Source organism: Gossypium hirsutum, chromosome D08, assembly GCF_007990345.1.
Source record: "Gossypium hirsutum isolate 1008001.06 chromosome D08, Gossypium_hirsutum_v2.1, whole genome shotgun sequence".
Taxonomy (NCBI): Eukaryota; Viridiplantae; Streptophyta; class Magnoliopsida; order Malvales; family Malvaceae; genus Gossypium; species Gossypium hirsutum.
This window is the reverse complement of record NC_053444.1, coordinates 62,990,488-63,005,665: the sequence shown is the minus strand read 5'-3', so window position 1 is coordinate 63,005,665 and position 15,178 is coordinate 62,990,488. Positions and strand designations below refer to the sequence as shown.

At 33.4% G+C, this 15,178-nt stretch overlaps 2 protein-coding genes across 3 annotated transcripts; one reads left to right on the top strand and one right to left on the bottom strand.

Annotated features, from left to right (window-relative positions):
* Positions 1 to 7,596: 7,596 nt before the first annotated feature.
* Positions 7,597 to 9,348, bottom strand: LOC107962796 (60S ribosomal protein L30). Its single transcript, XM_016899316.2, has 5 exons — positions 8,972 to 9,348; positions 8,753 to 8,858; positions 8,362 to 8,463; positions 7,924 to 7,992; positions 7,597 to 7,829 (listed from the first exon to the last, which is right to left on the bottom strand). The coding sequence occupies exons 1-5, from the start codon at positions 9,245 to 9,247 to the stop codon at positions 7,789 to 7,791; spliced, it is 594 nt and encodes a 197-aa protein (XP_016754805.2). The 5' UTR covers positions 9,248 to 9,348; the 3' UTR covers positions 7,597 to 7,788.
* A 150-nt stretch (positions 9,349 to 9,498) lies between these two features.
* LOC107963306 (serrate RNA effector molecule) lies at positions 9,499 to 15,061 on the top strand. 2 transcript variants are annotated; one of them, XM_041098767.1, is made up of 12 exons: positions 9,499 to 10,009; positions 10,851 to 10,963; positions 11,513 to 11,570; positions 11,747 to 11,833; positions 11,933 to 12,007; positions 12,085 to 12,132; positions 12,306 to 12,374; positions 12,474 to 13,277; positions 13,366 to 13,414; positions 13,512 to 13,789; positions 13,867 to 14,043; positions 14,527 to 15,061. In XM_041098767.1, exons 1-12 carry the CDS (start codon positions 9,603 to 9,605, stop codon positions 14,585 to 14,587), a joined length of 2,226 nt encoding a protein of 741 aa, XP_040954701.1. In that variant the 5' UTR covers positions 9,499 to 9,602; the 3' UTR covers positions 14,588 to 15,061. The 2 variants fall into 2 exon arrangements, with proteins under 2 accessions (XP_040954701.1, XP_040954702.1); XM_041098768.1 differs by having other exon boundaries at positions 9,594 to 10,009; positions 11,759 to 11,833.
* The last annotated feature ends 117 nt before the right edge of the window (positions 15,062 to 15,178 follow it).

Sequence of the window (15,178 nt, the reverse complement as noted above, 5' to 3'; positions counted from 1 at the left end):
TGGAAAAGACATCATCTGCCTTGTGGAAAAGGTTAGAAACTATTTATGCGACTAAGTCTCTGACTAACCGTTTAGTGTTGAAACAACATCTATTTACGTTTCGCATGAACAAATGTGAGCTTCTTAGAGATCACATCAGTTAATTCATTACTCTTTTAAATAATTTAAAGAATGTTGAGGTTCATATTGACGATGAAGATCAAGCTATGCTATTATTGTGCTCTTAACCCCCTTCATACAAGTCTTTCAGGGAGACCCTAATTTATGGCAGATACAAACTCTTATTCAAAGATATGAAGGGTCATTTGTTGAGTAGAGAGAAACTCGACAATGAGTTTGGTTTGGATAGCAAGGCAGATAGGCAAGCTTTCGTTTTGGTAGCATCAAAGAAACGAGACAAAAGGAGTCGCTATTGTAAAAAGTTAGGTCACGTCAAAGCAGATTATTATAAACTGTGAAATAAAAGACCTGCTGAGAGTAACAAAAAAGATGTAGCTGGTGCTAATTTGGCCGATGAAAGTAGTGGTGATTTCTTGTTAGTGTCAACGAGCGATAACTCCAAGCTCACGTTCGAGTGGATCCTAGATTCGGGATGTTCTTTCCACATGTGTTCCAATAAAGAATGATTCTCTATATACAGTTCGGTTGAATGTAGAGTTGTGCGTATGGGAAACGATTCATCTAGTAAGGTAATTGATATTGATATTGTTAAAACTAGGATACACAATGGGACGATTAGGACACTCTCAGATGTCAGGTATGTACCTGATTTACAAAAGAATCTCATCTCCTTATGTATTTTAGATTTGAAAGGATGCAGAATCAACATCGAGTCGAGCGACATTAAAGTATCTCGTGGAGCTCTTACTTTGTTAAAAGGTAAAAGAATTGATAGTTTTTATATTCTGGAAGGTTCTATAGTGACTGGTGAAATCGGACGTCCCTCGTCCGTTACGGAGTCGAAGTCAACTCGTTTAAAGCGGATGCAACTTGGTCATAGGAGGGAAAAATGTATGATTGTTTCGTTGAAGAGAGGTTCTTTTTGGGATGTAGGTTTTGAAAAGTTAGGGCACTGTGTTCTTGAAAATTAGACTCGGGTTAGTTTTGATTTGGCAGTACACAAGTCGAAGGCTAGAAGTCTTCCAACTTCTAAGTACAGATTCAGCTCAGTTAATTCCCTGCATAGTTCAAGATAGACCCGTGGTGGGCTTTGGCAAAAATGGTGTTGTAAGAATTCGTGTCAAGGTGGAGATTGTTAGAGTTGTGTGACCCAAATTCTAAGAGATTGCTTGCAAGTCAAGTTAAACAAAATATATTTTTTTTCTAGAAGATTTAGTATTTATTAGTATAATATATTTAGAATTTATTAGTATAGTTTATTTGACCTATTAATTTAGCCTATAAATAGGTTCTTTTGCAACCTTAGAAAATACACCCATTAGAGATTAGAACTCATAACACATTTAAAGAATTTTGTGTTTACATTTTGAGGGTTCTTTGTTTTTGGGTTTTTCAGGGTTTAGTTTTTTATCTCCATCTTTTGTACTTTTCGTTCTTTTGCCATTATAGTAAAATTATCTTTGTCCGTGGTTTTTTATCCTCTTTCGAGGGGTTTTCCACGTTAAATTTGTGTATTCAATTTCTCAATTTATTCCGCTATTTTTTTTGTTGCTTAATCGGGTCAATCCTAACAGTTTAATGCTACATCAACATTTTCATCCTAAAAAAAATCCAATTCAAAGGAAAATCCTAAAATTTAAAATAAAATTACTAATGTAGCGTTAAACTATTGAAAATGGATAATATCTCTATTTCATACTATCTTTCTTCTATAAAATATTCAGAAAATTTTTTATTAGGACTTATATTTTACTTGTTGGGAAAGTGAAACTCATTGTTTTGTATCATAATAACTTTTTATTTTATTTTACAATTATAAATTATAATTTCTATGAAAGTGAAACTCAATTTTTTGTATCGTAATAACTTTTTATTTTATTTTACAATTATAAATTAGAATTTCTATGATCAAAATCAATTATTATAATCTATAAATATAGGGATAGATCCCAAAACTATATAAATATGGTTTAATGTGCAATTGTATACATAAAATTTTAATTTGATCCATTTATTATAAATTATTAACACAATTATTGATATAACATCAATTTATTTTTATATATTGTACATATAAATAATTATATTTATCCAATATAAAAATAAATCGATGTATTTATTTCTTTAAATGTGCATGATTAAATCAAAATTAAAGTTTCAAGTATATATTTGAACCACAATTACAGTTTCATGTGTATAATTACACCAAATTAAAGTTCATGTATACAATTGCACATTAAATCAAAGTCACTCAACTTTAGAAAAATGACAAAATAGTCACTAACGTTATCAAAAAGTGACAAAACAGTCACTTATTAATATTTTCCATTAGTGTCTTAATGAAACCACTGATGTGGCCAGTTAACTTGCCACGTCGTTGGTGAAGTAGCTAATGGGTCAAGGTTTGGGGTGGGTTTAAGGAAAAAATCTGAAGGGTTAGGTTAGTTTAGGGAAAAACAACAGAAATTGATTGTGATTAAGGGGAGGAGGAAAAGAAAATCAAAAGAGCTTGATTCCTAGCAATGAAGCACTGAAAAACATGGCTCAATCGTGTACATTCCCCTTCTAAATACCTACTCTGCATCTCAAGATCTTTAACATACATCTTCTTCCTCTCCATTGATCTCACAGTTGCAGCTCTGTTTCTCAACTACATGAAAAAGAAACCATCCAGATCCATCAATTGCAGTATACCATTTATTATCTTCAGTTTTGGGTATTCGCAAGATACTTGGGTTTGTATGAAATTTGGGAAGATCAATCAAGCTTTAAAAGTAAAACTAGATTGAGCTTGAATTCCTCAGGTAAGCCATTACACCTCTACCTCAAATTAGACATGCAACTAACAAAATTGAAACAAAATGAAGTTTCAAAGAACAATAGACAAAGACGATAAATTGGAATATCAATTTATACCTTCTCTGTTTCTTAGCAATGAGATTATCAATTTATACCTTTTCGATCTTCTCTATTTTTTTTCTCTTTTCCTTCTTCTTCTCCTCCTCCTCCTCCTCCTCCTCACCTTCTTCCTTTTCTCTAATTATTTTACTGTATAAACCCTAAATTGTTGTTGATAGAGTTGTTTAAATTGGTGCTAATCGGCCAGCTAGACGGTTAATGACACCAAGCAAGTCGTTATCTGCCATGTCACTTTATCGTTACGTCTGTAACGAAAAACGACAAAAAGAATTGTTTTGTCATTTTCCTAAAATTGAGTGACTAAAATGAAACTAATGTGACTATTATGTTAACTATCTCAAAATTAAGTGATTGTTGGTGTAATTTAACCAATGTTATTTTTCTCTTTTTAACTTCATTCTTTTATCTAAAAGTTTCTCTTGCATGTTTCAACCACAAATGAAAAAGCTAAAAGAAAGTTGAAATTTTAATTTAGTCTTTCATCATTAACTTTGATAAACTAAATTAATTACTAAAAGACACAAAAGAAAAGGTATTTGAAGAAAGATCCAAGGATTGATCAGAAAAGTAGTTAAACAATATTATAAAGGGTAAATTAAGCTTATCAAAATTTTAGGGCGTTTTTATTTTAGTCACTTAAAATGAAATTTTTATAATTTTGTTATCTAATTTTTAAGGTGTTTTAATTTTAACTACCCAAGTGTTAAATCTCTTACAACGGTTAACTGTACACACCATGTCATATTTTGCACTTTCATTTTGGTCACCCAAAAAATATCTTTTTTAAGTATTGGTTGGGATTAAAAAATCAATGGTTAATATGAAAAGGAGGTAGAAACTAAAATAATACACTAAAATTATAAAATTGTACATGTTTATCCCATTACTGAAAATTCTAAATTTGGGTTTGAAAATATAAATTTTTAAATATTAACATTCATAATTATAGTAACAAATTGGTTGACATTATCAATAGGTAAACAATTTTCAACATTTTATTTAATTTATTTTGATGTTTTAAAATTATTTTAAAAATTATCGATGAAAGTTATTGTCTTTAATAGTTGTCTATAGAATCCAAATTTCTTTTAATTATATGATCTTGGATCTTGCATGCTAAGCTAAAACAAACAAAATCATTACAATTAATTAAATTGATTAATTTTGACTTCCATCCCTAACAAAACTCTTAATTTTTCATCGCCTTTTTACCCAAATGAAGAACAATATATTATTTGCCAAAAAAAAACAATCGATTGATTAATTAATATTATAGTAACAAAACGATTGACATTATCAATGGATAAAAAATTTTCAACAATTTATTTTGATGTTTTGAAATTTAAAATACTAATATTAAAAAATAAAATTTAAAATTTTGGCAATGAGATAAACAAGTACAATTTGACAATATTTGTTTATTATTTTAGTTTCTATAGCTTTTTCACTTTAATCCTTGATTTTTCTACTCCAATCAAAACTTAAAACAATATTTTTTGGGTGACCAAAATGAAAATATAAACATAACGTGGCATGTACAGTTAACTTCCGTTAGAGATTTAACGTTTGGTTGACTAAAATGAAAGAGTCCTAAAAATTGGGTGACTAAATTGCAAGAATTTCGTTTTAATTATCCAAAATAAAAGCAGCTTAAAAGTTGGGTGACCAACAAGGTAATTTACCCTAATATAAAAGAGAAACATGGTTTTTAAGTTTTAAATCAAAATTAGGGTTATATGTTTTAGCATTTTACCATGCATGTTAACAGGATCTGAAGATAATATCAGCTTCTTCGGCATTATATATTATTTCAAATCAAAGGTTTTCATATTTTAGTATTTTACCAAGCATGAGATCAGCTTCTTGGGCAATAAGTTAATAAATTCCATTTATATATTATTTACTGTCAGTGGAATCTTTGATATCTTTAAACTATTAAATCTCAGAAACCTTGCTACTTTTGCACATGTTTTTTCTTTCTTTTTTGTGTATTAAAGCATTGGGATTAATCTAAATCCTTTGTAGTCGACTCTTTAAGTGCTTGTAAAGAATAATGAACCCAGGTTTTCTTCATTTTTATTAGCTTTTTTAGGCTAATGTGGTGAAATAAAATTGACAGTGAAGTTATTTTAGATAGACATAAATGGGGGCCAACTCGGAAAGGTTGTCAATTTTAAGGGTTCAACTATTTAAAAAGGTAGGGGGTAATTATGGTGGATGGTAGGTAAAACAGGGAGCATTCAAAGAGTTGGGCTCTCTTTTGATGAAGAAGAAGTTGATGAATATATACTGAAAGTATGGGCAGCAAGAAAGGGGTAAATTAGTCTTTTTGTTAAATTTTATCCGTTAAATGATGACATAAAAAGTTAATTTAAATGGTTAATTATTAATTTGATCCCTGAACTATAGTTAAAATATCATTTTAAATGGTTAATTTGTACGTTTCAAAATGTAGAAAGACTAATTTACTTATTTTTCAATAGAAAAACCGAAATGCAATCCATCCCTAAGTACAGGGACTTCCTTGCTATATTTACCGTAGAAAGGTCAACAAATAGAATGAGAAATAAAGGAGCAAGTAAAAGGCTTTAAAGTTAATGTTTTAGTGGCATCAAATAAGTCAGTCAGCTCAGTTTTCAATCCCTAAACCTTTTTCTTTTCATGCCAACTAATGAGGTTTTGGACTTATTTTCTTTGCTTTCAGTAGGTAGGATACATGGGTCACTGCTAAGGAATCTTTGCTTGTCACTCACACATGGGTTGATGCTAACTTCACATGAAGGCAAAAGCCAATAAGGAGTGCTAATTTGGGTTATAAAGCAAAATACGTATAAATAACTGCATCATAAATATAAAATCTGACGCATGGTGAGAGTTGGTGTTTTTGGAAGGTGATCTCGATGGTCATAATTAGGATTTAGAAAGTGGTGATAATGGGGACAAACCGACCCACAAATATGTTTGGTCCAATAATTGCGGTTTTCTTTCTTCTTTATGCATAGCATGGCTTATCTTTGATTCACTGAACCCTTTTTCATGGTGTTAATGAACTTGACAGCAAGACTATATAGGTTCCAAAGTTAAAGAGGCACAATGGTTGGCTAGCTACGTGGAAAAGTGATGAGCTTCCCTACCTCTTGATTGACCTTTCGTTTAGGTTTGAACTTTAGGTCGCATTACGTTTATAATTGGCCCAAATCTAAGTACCAGCACCACACTTTCGGCAATTGCTCCACGTACTTCTATAGATCACAATGTCTATAGTGATGCATGAAAACTACCAACTCCAAAGCTTCTCTATTTATCAGAGAATCAGCATCAGTTTGAGGTCTCGCTCATTACCATGAAAATGAGCCATGTGATTCAGATCAGCTAACCATATATGGTAAACGCAGCCTTTTAAACAACTTTGTGATCTTGCAAGGTCTTCACTGCTACATCAGTGATTTGAGGATCTATAATTGGCTCTATCAAGTACATTTTTTAATCTTTCAAGAATTCATCATACTAAATGTTTAATATCATACTAAAATCTCTACATATACATTAAAATTACTTAGAAACACATTTTACTCAATTATTCTTATAGAACTTATTTTTTAACAAGTTTAGTTCATTTAATATTTTTAATCTCAATTTTCATAAAATTATGATAAATTATTACAATTCTTACTTTTTATTACCATTTATATATTAATAAATAAATTATGTTAAAATAAATTTATAAATCATAAATATAATAATCCATGAAAAGTGATTACAACAACAAATTATTATAATTGTAATTTATGACATCTACTAATTCTTTATTAAGAAGAGAAATACATGTTTTTATTTTTAATTAATCTTAAGAAAAAAACCACAAATTAATTCAAAATTTAAGGTTACACCCATAATACAAAATTACTTAAGAAATGAAGCATAGTACATTTTATATTACAAGATGGCCATAATGTAATATTACAGAAAGACCAAAATGTTGAAATTCAAACACCATAATCTCATTTTAAAATATAACAATACATGCCATAATGTTACATCAAACATTTCACTAGTGGTTTTAGAGTTTTGAGTGTACTCAAATAAATGAAAAAGAAAAAGGAAAAAAGACGAATGGAAATAGAGAAAAAAAATTAATATGCTTGGTAGGAAAAATAAAAATTAGAGATAATAAAAATTTGATATTTTTATTTAATACATAAAAACAAATCATTCCCAATAAAAAATATAAAGTAAAGTAAGAAGTAAGTCAATTAATGTTCAAAACTATGCAATTTTTAAAAATTTCTTCACTTTATTTTTCAATTCTAAGAAATGGATAAAAAAAATTTACTCTTTTCTTTCAATTTTGAAAAATGTATCATGTTTTCTTACTACTTTTTTACTCTTTCCAATCTTCTCCATCTTACTGAGCAAAGCTTTTAAGGCCTTCAAAAATGCAAGGAAATGGCAGAAACAATTAACCTTTAACAACACTACAAATGAGCAAATTGATAGCAAGATGGAACAGATTATCCAGATGCAGAAGTAAACCAGAACAAAATACAAAGATAGCAATAGTCTTAAAACGAAATTGACTCACAAAATTTCCAGAACATAGACCAATAATATCATCACCACAAGTCGAACATCAAGATGGCAACAAAGAAAGTTCTGAATTTCAGAGTATCATTAATGTTTCAAACTACCCAAAAAATAGAAGAAACTATATCAGAACAAAACCTATGAAGATATGTCATCCGCTGTAGCTTAGTGATCACCAGGCATGCTCTTAATAATATCAGAGTCACCTGGAAAACACAAGATGTTACCAAAATCAGAACAGTATATAGACAACAGGAATATGTAAATTGAACATGTTATCATCAATGCCCTTATATTTACCAGGGTCAATAATGCTGAGGCAGCACACTCTGAAATATTTGCCACAAGCAGTTCCCAAATCTACGTTGTCTGCAAAAACAGAACACACATTTTTAAGGGAATCGTCAACCATTAAAACAAACCACCATCACAATTTACATGTGAAAACTAGAATAACAGTTAGCTTCCATCAAGATACAATATTACCAATTAAAAAAAATATCGTCCATATCAATAAATTCATCAAATGGCTTCTGAGTGACGTACAGATTAGACGTTCCTTCTACCATTTCCATCAGCAGCATTAGAAAAAGCAATTCTATCTGGCTTTTCACAAATAACTAAAACTAAAGAATTGAAAGGGCAAGGGAAGGGATCCTAAAATGGATTTCGATTCAATGTGACATGAAAAGTAAACATTGGTTCTAAACAATTATAATGATAGGTTAAGGAACATACTTCCATTGTAGTGGTGAACTCCAACTTTGCACAACATGGCATAATACTCGATCTCCGACTTCCTAAGAGGAGGGCAGTTGTTGGAAATAATAATCAACTTACCTACAACACACAACAAAATAAGCATACATGTCTTCCAATGCTCAATCAACATTAGATTAGCAACACAAAGGGAAAAATCGATTTTCAAACAGAATCTGTTTAAACACTATCTCCCAAAATGGAATTCATTCACTTTTAGTTTACTATTCAAAACAAGAAATCAAACCCATCATTTTTCATATAGCAAAACAAACTACAAGTGACAGAGATGTTCAAAACAACAACCAGATTGCTCGACATTTCAATATGGGAGAGGAATAAGTTCAATTTTAAAGAAACAATGGAATACCTTTGGAGCTTCTGAGAGATTTGAGAACAGTTTTGTAACCTAAAGTGTATTTCCCACTTTTCATAACGAGAGCCAATCTGTTGTTAATGCTCTCATGGGTCTTCTTCTGCATTAAAATACCATCATCAACAACATAAAAATGAATTAGCATGTTTTCAGAAAATTTAGGTTAAATATTCAAAAAAAAAAAGAAGAGAAAACGAGTAAAAGGGTCTTTACGGTCTTCTTGGCGGCAACCATTGTCGTCGGAGGACGGGAGATCTTCGGCGAGAAGGGAACTGCGGCAGCTACAAATGGTTCAGTTTCACCACATGCATAACAAATCCTAAAAACTAAAACTAATAATATACTGATTCTGACACAGAGATTTAGGTTGTGGGCAAAAATTAAAGGCTTTGTTTCTTCGATCCAACCCAAAATGACCTTTTTACGGCCCAATTTGTAATTGTACACCCTGAACCAATGTAATAAAAATCGAACTAACTGTTGTATCATAATTCATAAATAACTAGAAAAGTTGATAAAATCTTAAAAAATAGAAATGTCGGGAAAAATAAATAAAAATTAGAAATGTAATTTTAAATTGATTAAAATTTTCAAAAAAATATTTATGTTTTTATCGCTTAATCTAACTTATTTAAATACCATAATTTTTTTTATTACAATGATGGGTGTAAAAGAAAAAAAGGGTAGATGAGGAGATGTAAAAGATAAATATTGATTTTCTGGAGCAGATTGGCTATTCATTTGTAGTTACTGAGGGTCCTCAGTGTCCGCAAAATAATTTAGGAATAATTTAAGATTTTGTTCTCTATATTCTATCTTTCTAGGGTTCCGTTTAACCAACCCCATGGCCAAAGTCATAAACATGCCGGTCGATTCTCTAGATCGCCGCAGGGGCGGCGACCGTAAAGATAACAACAATAATAACAACAGACAGCTTCCGCCATCTGACGATCCCAACTTATCTCCCCCAGCTCCGCCTCCTCCTCGACGCCGCGACCGAGATTCGCGTGAGCGACGGGACCGTGACTACTACGATCGCAACCGCTCTCCTCCGCCTCCGCCGACCAGAGAGAGAGATTACAAACGGCGTAGTAGCATTAGCCCTCCACCACCGCCGTTGAATTACAGGGATAGGAGACACTCGCCTCCGCCTCGGAGGTCTCCGCCTTATAAGAGGTCTAGGCGTGAGGATGGAGGGTATGAAGGGAGGAGAGGGAGCCCTAGAGGCGGATTTGGACCCGGCGATAGAAGGTAATGTTTTATTTTTTTTAGATTTCTTTCTGTAATTACAATTACAATTAAAATGTATTGATACTAAATTTGAATCTGTTTTCGAACTGCTTTTTTTTTAATGGTCTTAGGTGTTTTGGTGTGCTTAATGTCATGAACTTATTTCTGATTTATTAAACATTGTATTTTGCTTGGCTGGTTAAAGCTTGGACATTTGTTAATCAGTAGTTTAAGTGCAGACCTGTATAGTTTTGTAGTGTATACCTTGTTCGGCCATGATTGACTATTTGGAATGCAAACACTGCTAAGGAATCCTAATTGCTATTGCTTAAGCTGCAAATGAACCCTAAATATAGGAGATTGGTCCATGGGGTATGTTTCTGCAAGATGTTTTTCTTTTTCCTTGTTAGGGTAACATTTTTATGGTCAATGAAGGGCGTGTAAGTGTTTGCTCTGGTTTCCTGAGGGTTTTGTGTATTTATTCAACTCTTGATTTCATTTCTTTCTTGATAATGCATGCATATTTCATGGATACTTTGTTTTTCATAAGAGCAATTGACTCTACTTTTCTTATTATTGAAAGGTACATTGTTTTTGCAAAAAATACCAGAGTTCCTCTGAATATCTTGCACTTATTTGTTTTATGTAATCATTTAATGTTACCTGTGGAATGGATCATGCATTCTGTTTTCTCATTTTGCTTTCTATCCGGTATGTCTTCTAATACGACTGGATTCCGGAGATATGTTTATGTTCATATTTGGCTTATATGTAATACATTCATATATGAATTGTTATCTTGACTGGCAGTTTTGTTTATATTCAGATTTGCTCACGCTGTAACACACTTTTGATGGTGTAGGTTTGGGTATGATTATGGTGGTGGATATGATCGCGAGATGATGGGCAGACCCGGTTACCCTGATGATAGGCCTCATGGCCGGTACTTTGGTCGCTCTTCTGGTGGTTATCAAGGTGATCTTTTCCGGGAACTTCTTAAATGCTTCTATATTTCTTCACGCTTCAATTATTGCACTTGGCATAATCTTGAAGCACTTCTATTTTGACCTTTGTATTTTCCTTCCTTCTGCCACTTATTGTTACTATAGTTTGAAAGGTCCAGTTTTAGACCCATTAGTTTTTTTTAGTTATTAATATAAAATCTTGATTTATTATTTTTAATGATAGTTATATAAAGAATTTACTTTCCCAATATCTTCATGCGTTTAATTATGATAAATGGAGATTAACCATGGGTTTGCACTTAGATTTCCTTTTTCCCCCTTCTTTAGATAGTATTGTCACTTGGAAAGTAGATCAGTTGCCAATGACCTATGTTACTTTGGCCATCTAAGAAATGATGCATAATTGCTATTAATTATGACACTACAATGAGTTGGTGTGTTCCTTCTAAAATTCCATCGAGTGATGATGCACGTATAATGTAGCAGCAGTGAACTTAATTGTCCAACTTTTCAATTTATGATGTTTCATTTTAGTTGCTGAATGATATTGCTTTTGCAGATTGGGATTCAGGCCGTGGTAGATATGGTGATGCTTCTAATTCAGGGACTACTCAAAGGTTAGCTTCTGTCTTGTTTTTGGGCTCTTGGTTTAGATAAGGTTTTAATTATTTTTCATTTCATGGCATTGTTGGTATCATTCAAGTCCTCTTTCAGTTGAGGTTGATTTCAGGGTTGTTCATATCATCTAATTTTGGATCTTTATTTATCTGATTCAATGGTATGACATGATAAGTAAAATTTTCAGAGAAGGATTGATGTCATACAAGCAATTCATTCAAGAGCTTGAGGATGATATACTACCAGCTGAAGCTGAGCGCAGGTGCAAATGTGGAATAATGTTATCATTTTGGTTTTTTTCATGTATGAGAATTGCAGCTTAATCTGGATTGTTTTGTAAATGTGGCGTTTTGCTGTGTAGGTACCAAGAATACAAGTCAGAGTATATATCTACCCAAAAAAGAGCATTTTTTGATGCCCACAAAGACGAGGAATGGTACATTTTGTTGTTTAGTGAATTTTCTGCCTCTGTACTCCCCTCAGATTTCTAATTGGACTTGCTTATGTATGTAGGTTGAGAGACAAATATCATCCAACAAACTTGGTCACTGTTATTGAAAGGTTAGTTCTACTTGCATATTTCATGATTTTCAGTTCATGAATTTGTTACTAATTTGATGGATTTATGTCCTACATTATCTAGCATTGTGTTGTTGATGGATTTGGTGTCTTCTGTCATGCTATCATTGGATTCTTTTCTGAATTCCATTTTCTTTTTGGCATTTATTTTTTAGGAGGAATGAGCTTGCACGCAAAGTTGCGAAGGACTTTTTCCTTGATCTGCAGAGTGGAACACTGGACTTGTAAGATCAGTTGTGCCCACTTATTTTATGTGTATATTCAACTTGGCTCTGTGCAAATTTTTATCCAGCTGCTCCCAATAATTTATGTTTGTGGTGCAGAACACCTGGTGTCAATGCTTTGTCAGCAAATAAATCCGGACAAACCAGTGAACCTAATTCTGAAGATGAAACAGACATTGGTGGGAAAAGAAGGCGGCATGGTAGGGGACCTACTAAAGAAACTGATATTCTTTCTCTGGCTCCAAAGGCTCATCTAGTCAGTTCTGATCCCAGAAGAATTCAGATTGACATTGGACAAGCACAGGGCCTTGTACGTAAACTGGACTCTGAAAAAGGAATTGAGGAAAATATTTTAAACGGGTCGGACAATGACAAAATAAGTAGGGACAAATCTCATGGTAGTTTTGCAGGCCCAGTGATTATTGTACGTGGCTTGACTTCTGTAAAAGGCCTGGAAGGTGTTGAGCTTCTTGATAGTCTTATAACTTACTTGTGGCGTGTCCATGGTGTGGATTACTACGGTATGATTGAAACTAGTGAAGCTAAGGGTTTTAGGCACGTGAGAGCAGAGGGAAAGAGTTCTGATATTACTAGTAATGGGTCTGAGTGGGAAAAGAAACTGGACTCATACTGGCAAGATAGATTGAGAGGTCAAGATCCTTTGGAAGTAATGACTGCTAAGGACAAACTAGATGCTGCCGCTGTTGAATCTTTGGATCCTTTTGTCCGGAAGATAAGGGATGAAAAGTATGGTTGGAAGTATGGTTGTGGTGCTAAGGGTTGCACAAAGCTCTTTCATGCTGCAGAATTTGTGCACAAGCATCTTAAACTGAAACATCCGGAACTTGTGATCGAGCTAACGTCTAAAGTGCGTGAAGAGCTCTATTTCCAGAACTACATGAAGTATGTTAGGTCTTATATGCTACATATTGGTTTTTATATTTTTATTTGAAGAATACATCTATAAGATATTCATTGTTGCCATTCACAGTGATCCAGATGCGCCTGGTGGGACACCTGTTATGCAGCAACCCATACCGGTATGCTATAATTATTGTTGTTTGCTTTTATGATTGCTCAGAGTGCTTTTCTAATTTCACTTTCCCCCTTTTTTTCATAATTTGTATCTTCTTGCAGAAGGACAAGCCTCAGAGACGTAAAGTAATGGAAAATCGCTTGAAAGATGAACGTGGCTTACGCAGAGAACGTGATAATCGAGCTAATGGTAGTGACAGATTTGATAGATCTGAGAACCCTCAATCAAGTGATTTTCCGTCCAACAATGATGGTCCTGATGGGGGGAATCATGATGATCCTATGTTTGACGCTTTTGGTGGACAAGGGATGCATGTTGCAGCTCCATTTTCTTCAGATATTGCACCTCCACCAGTATTGATGCCTGTTCCCGGTGCTGGGTAAGTCTTGTGCTGTTCTGCAGGGAGTGGTAGTTAGCTTATTATTTTTGTGATAACTTATATGTGTGTGATCGCAGTCCATTGGGGCCCTTCGTTCCAGCTCCACCTGAACTTGCAATGCAAGTGTTCAGAGAGCGGGGTGGTCCTCCTTTTGAAGGCAATAGTAGAAGTGGACGCCCTGGACCTAATTTAAGTGGACCAGCCCCCTTTCTTTTGCCTCCTGGCTTCCGACAAGATCCTCGGCGCTTACGAAGGTAAGCATGCTTACTACTGTTCCCAACCCAATAGGATGTTGCAGCCATTTAACTTGCAGAGCATAAACTTAACTAAAATTTATAATTTGATAAATTCAGAAAATGTATGTTTATCATAAATGGTGTTGGGATGTATGCTGTTATTCCAGCAGTGTTTTTTTCTAAAATAGTGGGAAACTTGTTATTTATAAATTTTGAGGTGGCTCTAACTATGGAATACAAATAGCCTTATTAAATCTATATTCACATCGCAAGGTGCTCGCATAACTCCCCTCCCCTCTTCACTTTGACTCGTTGTTTCTTTCTCATAAAATCCGGTTACCTATACTGATCAATGCAACAAGAGCGATATCCATTTTGATTTGTTTTAGTTTGGAAAGAGAGAGGTACTATGTTAACTCTGCATCAGCTCAGATGAAGATTGTGCATGTTATTTTGGTTACAGTCAGATTAACAAACCTTCCCCTTTTTTCTTTCATGCAGTTACCAAGACTTAGATGCACCTGAGGACGAAGTCACAGTTATAGACTATCGGAGTTTGTAGGTACAAGCAATGGAAGGAACGATGCACCTGACTGAATCAGCGAGTTAATTCGTCAAACAATCCAAGGTCAAATGCTGTTATTTCACGATTCAAATGCTGAATCAGCGAGTAGCATATTGACATTGCAGCATTTTCTTAAACTTCACCGGTGGGTGGGTAATATAGCTGTGCGATTAAGAGTAGTCCAAGTCTTGTCTGTAATTGCTGCGACCAATCTTATATATTTTTTTGTCCCATATTAACCTACTTGAAAAAAGAGATATATGAACAGTGGGATAGCGTGGGACATACAATGGTTAACAAATTTGTATTTGTTGTAAAATGAATTTTTTTTTCTTTTTCTTTTTTTGAGCCGAGTAGGTTTTCTCAGGTAGAGGTAGCTGCTTATTTGTTTGGTCTTTGGATCTTCGTAGTGTTTAAATAGAGGTGATCATTTTATATGCTTGATAATAAAATGGTTCCTGCCTTTGTTTATATTTAGCTGGCTGTTTCTTACTTTTTATGAAACTAAAATCTTAAATAAATGCATAATCACGATTCACAGTTCAACTTCCCAAAATGGAAAAAAAACCTAATCCTTAAAGTAACGGT

What these genes read in the sequence shown, in the direction of transcription:
- LOC107962796 (XM_016899316.2), bottom strand. Translation starts at nt 9,247, where the DNA reads ATGATACAACAGTTAGTTCGATTTTTATTACATTGGTTCAGGGTGTAC. An exon ending in ATCTCTCAGAAGCTCCAAAG is followed by an intron (nt 8,464 to 8,752) that starts GTATTCCATTGT and finishes TGTGTGTTGTAG; the next exon opens with GTAAGTTGATTATTATTTCC. An exon ending in AGTTCACCACTACAATGGAA is followed by an intron (nt 7,993 to 8,361) that starts GTATGTTCCTTA and finishes CTGTTTTTGCAG; the next exon opens with ACAACGTAGATTTGGGAACT.
- LOC107963306 (XM_041098767.1), top strand. Translation starts at nt 9,603, where the DNA reads ATGGCCAAAGTCATAAACATGCCGGTCGATTCTCTAGATCGCCGCAGG. An exon ending in CTCTTCTGGTGGTTATCAAG is followed by an intron (nt 10,964 to 11,512) that starts GTGATCTTTTCC and finishes TTGCTTTTGCAG; the next exon opens with ATTGGGATTCAGGCCGTGGT. An exon ending in ATGCCTGTTCCCGGTGCTGG is followed by an intron (nt 13,790 to 13,866) that starts GTAAGTCTTGTG and finishes GTGTGATCGCAG; the next exon opens with TCCATTGGGGCCCTTCGTTC.